Source organism: Vollenhovia emeryi, unplaced genomic scaffold, assembly GCF_000949405.1.
Source record: "Vollenhovia emeryi isolate VEMERY1.0 unplaced genomic scaffold, V.emery_V1.0 DF939169.1, whole genome shotgun sequence".
In the NCBI taxonomy this organism is placed as follows: domain Eukaryota; kingdom Metazoa; phylum Arthropoda; class Insecta; order Hymenoptera; family Formicidae; genus Vollenhovia; species Vollenhovia emeryi.
In genome coordinates this window covers 926,460-928,964 of record NW_011967197.1, presented here as the reverse complement: position 1 = coordinate 928,964, position 2,505 = coordinate 926,460, and the positions used below count along the sequence as shown (strand labels likewise).

At 46.5% G+C, this 2,505-nt stretch overlaps 1 protein-coding gene across 1 annotated transcript in view; it reads left to right on the top strand.

The window, feature by feature from the left end:
• The first annotated feature begins 263 nt into the window (after window positions 1-263).
• The window catches only part of LOC105564078 (cytochrome c oxidase assembly protein COX15 homolog), a 2,614-nt gene continuing 372 nt past the window's right edge, over window positions 264-2,505 (top strand). The window contains exons 1-6 of the mRNA XM_012016178.1: window positions 264-517; window positions 593-824; window positions 1,174-1,300; window positions 1,534-1,666; window positions 1,745-2,366; window positions 2,438-2,501. Coding sequence (XP_011871568.1) covers window positions 666-824; window positions 1,174-1,300; window positions 1,534-1,666; window positions 1,745-2,366; window positions 2,438-2,501 — 1,105 coding nt within the window. The 5' untranslated portion in view covers window positions 264-517; window positions 593-665. The remainder of the gene's footprint in view (window positions 518-592; window positions 825-1,173; window positions 1,301-1,533; window positions 1,667-1,744; window positions 2,367-2,437; window positions 2,502-2,505) is intronic.

Below are 2,505 nucleotides of genomic sequence, written 5' to 3'. Positions count from 1 at the left end.
AAAGACGTAATTTGAATTTTATTAACAATTAATTTAGAACAAGAAATTCATATCTTGTGCCAAAATGCATTTGTTAAAGTCAAACGTTTGGGCTCCAAGATGGCGGACGAGTCAGCTCCCCTTTATCTAGTAGCTCTACCATGGACACGCGCGTCACAGGCATCTCGAACGTGCCGATTGGCTGTCGAGAGAGAGAAGGTTTTCCGGGGGATCCGGACATTCCGGATTGGTTCGTCGCGTGACAGATGTGACGTCACATTGATTCGGCGCGTCACGCGACGTCCCGGCACGTCCGCAGGATTGAAAAACTGCGTTTCATGAATGAGAGGGCAAAGTGCTGTAAACTTTCATTTATTCTTGTTACTCTTTACCCCAGTAAGCTAGTTTACGACAACCACGTGTGACGAACACGAGACGTGACAAGAGGTGAACTTCAGTTGACGGAGAAGAGCGGAGGGGTAGACCGCTTCAAAATAGCATCCGCTTTGCCCTCGGGGTGGAGGGGGTTCCCCGAGAAGTTTGTACTGCGCCGAAATTTACGTGAAATATAATCTTATCGGCGCTTATCGGGTCTCATTTTTGCGCTTTCTAGAGCCAACACCTGTCGCACGCACGTCTCGGTGCGCAGTTACGCTCGTTGATGTGTGCCGTGGTTCGACTGCAGTATGTGGAACGTCGGGAGGCATCACGCGAAAGTATTGTTAGGAGCGTACAACGCTGCGAGGTGCGCACTTAGCCGGCAATGCCTGTTCACGAGGACCGATGTCGTGCGACGTAACGACGCCTCCCTGAGGGAGTACTGTTCGAAGTTCCTGCTGCGAAAGGTAACTCCGACTCCGGCAATGCAGTCTGAATAAACTGAACATTCAACACAAACAAAATTCAATGTTCCCCTGCGCGATATTTTATATTAATGTGTATTTGCAAGTTGTCGCCTATCATGTATTATTTTTTTATCCCAGTTTCACTGAAGATGACCCGAAAGTGGGTCGAAACGTTTGAATATTTCGACAAATGGATTAAATATTTCCACATTGGATAATTTCGCACGGACACCTGTGGTCAGCTCGCATTGGCCCCTTCTCCCTCCTACTCGTTATTTTATTTTATTGAAAGCCGTTACTACGATTTGGATTAAACTGAACATGTTCTAATCTCGTCAACAATTGACAGGGACCGCCTGAACAAACGAACGTCGTGACTCGTAATTATGCCGCAAAACCGAGCAGTAAAAGCGACAAGATTGTGGGGTCCTGGTTGCTCACCTGCGGCGGCATGGTTTTCGTCGCGGTCGCCTTAGGTACCCTCATTTATCTTGTATACTATCATTACATCTGCGTGATAATCAAGAGCATCGTAGAAAAGACGTATGGAAAATAGAATCTCAAATGCAACGGCCTTTAATACACGCAGTACCTACGAGCAGTTCAAAGTTGTGTAACACTTAATAATTGTATAGTAGACATTAGAGTAAATAAAATTGTATTTAAGAAACGGACCGGAGATCATTTGCCCTTTTTTCTGTGTACTCAGGCGGCGTGACGAGACTCACCGAGTCAGGCTTGTCTATGGTCACCTGGAAATTGCTAGGAGAGAAGATGCCTCGGACCGAGGCTCAGTGGACATCGGAGTTTGAGCGTTACAAACAATTTCCCGAATACAAGATGTAAGGAACATCGCGTTGACGTCGAGAACCCGGTGTGATGCCTGGAATTGTACATGTACGCTGTTAATTCTGCCGTAGAACCAACCACAGTATGACGTTGGAGGAGTTCAAACGCATTTGGTGGATGGAATATTTGCATAGAACGTGGGGACGTTTGATCGGCGCTGTATTCATAATTCCAGCAGGATATTTCTGGTATAAGGGTATGCTGCAACGTGGAATAAAAAAGCGCGTTGTTATCTTAGGATCGCTGATTGGCCTGCAAGGACTCATGGGATGGTACATGGTTAAATCTGGATTGGAAGACCGTTTTACGGAACCTTCGGACGTGCCACGGGTGTCGCAGTATCGTTTAGCCGCGCATCTTGGATTGGCGTTGTTCTTGTACACCCTGTTTCTCTATAACGGCTTGCGTCTTCTGATTCCCGCTCAAAAACTGACCGCCGAGTTCTCTGGCACCACAAGTAATACACTGAAGGCGCTGAGAAGATTCAAAGGATTGATTCACGCGACGAAAGGGCTGATATTTGTCACTGCTTTGTCGGGAGCACTCGTGGCTGGAATGGACGCCGGTCTTATTTATAACACTTTCCCAAAAATGGCAGATAAGTGGATACCCGATGAAATACTTGCCATATCGCCTGTATTGCGAAACTTCACGGAAAATGCAGCCACAGTTCAATTTGATCACAGGATTTTGGTAAGCCGCGCGGTGCAGTCGTTAAGAATTATCTGGCTGTGCGTTATTTCATGTGTATATTATTTGTGCAGGGAATCACCACCTTAGCCTTGATAACTTGCTTGGGTGTTTTGTCCCGTAAACATCAACTTCCTGGTCG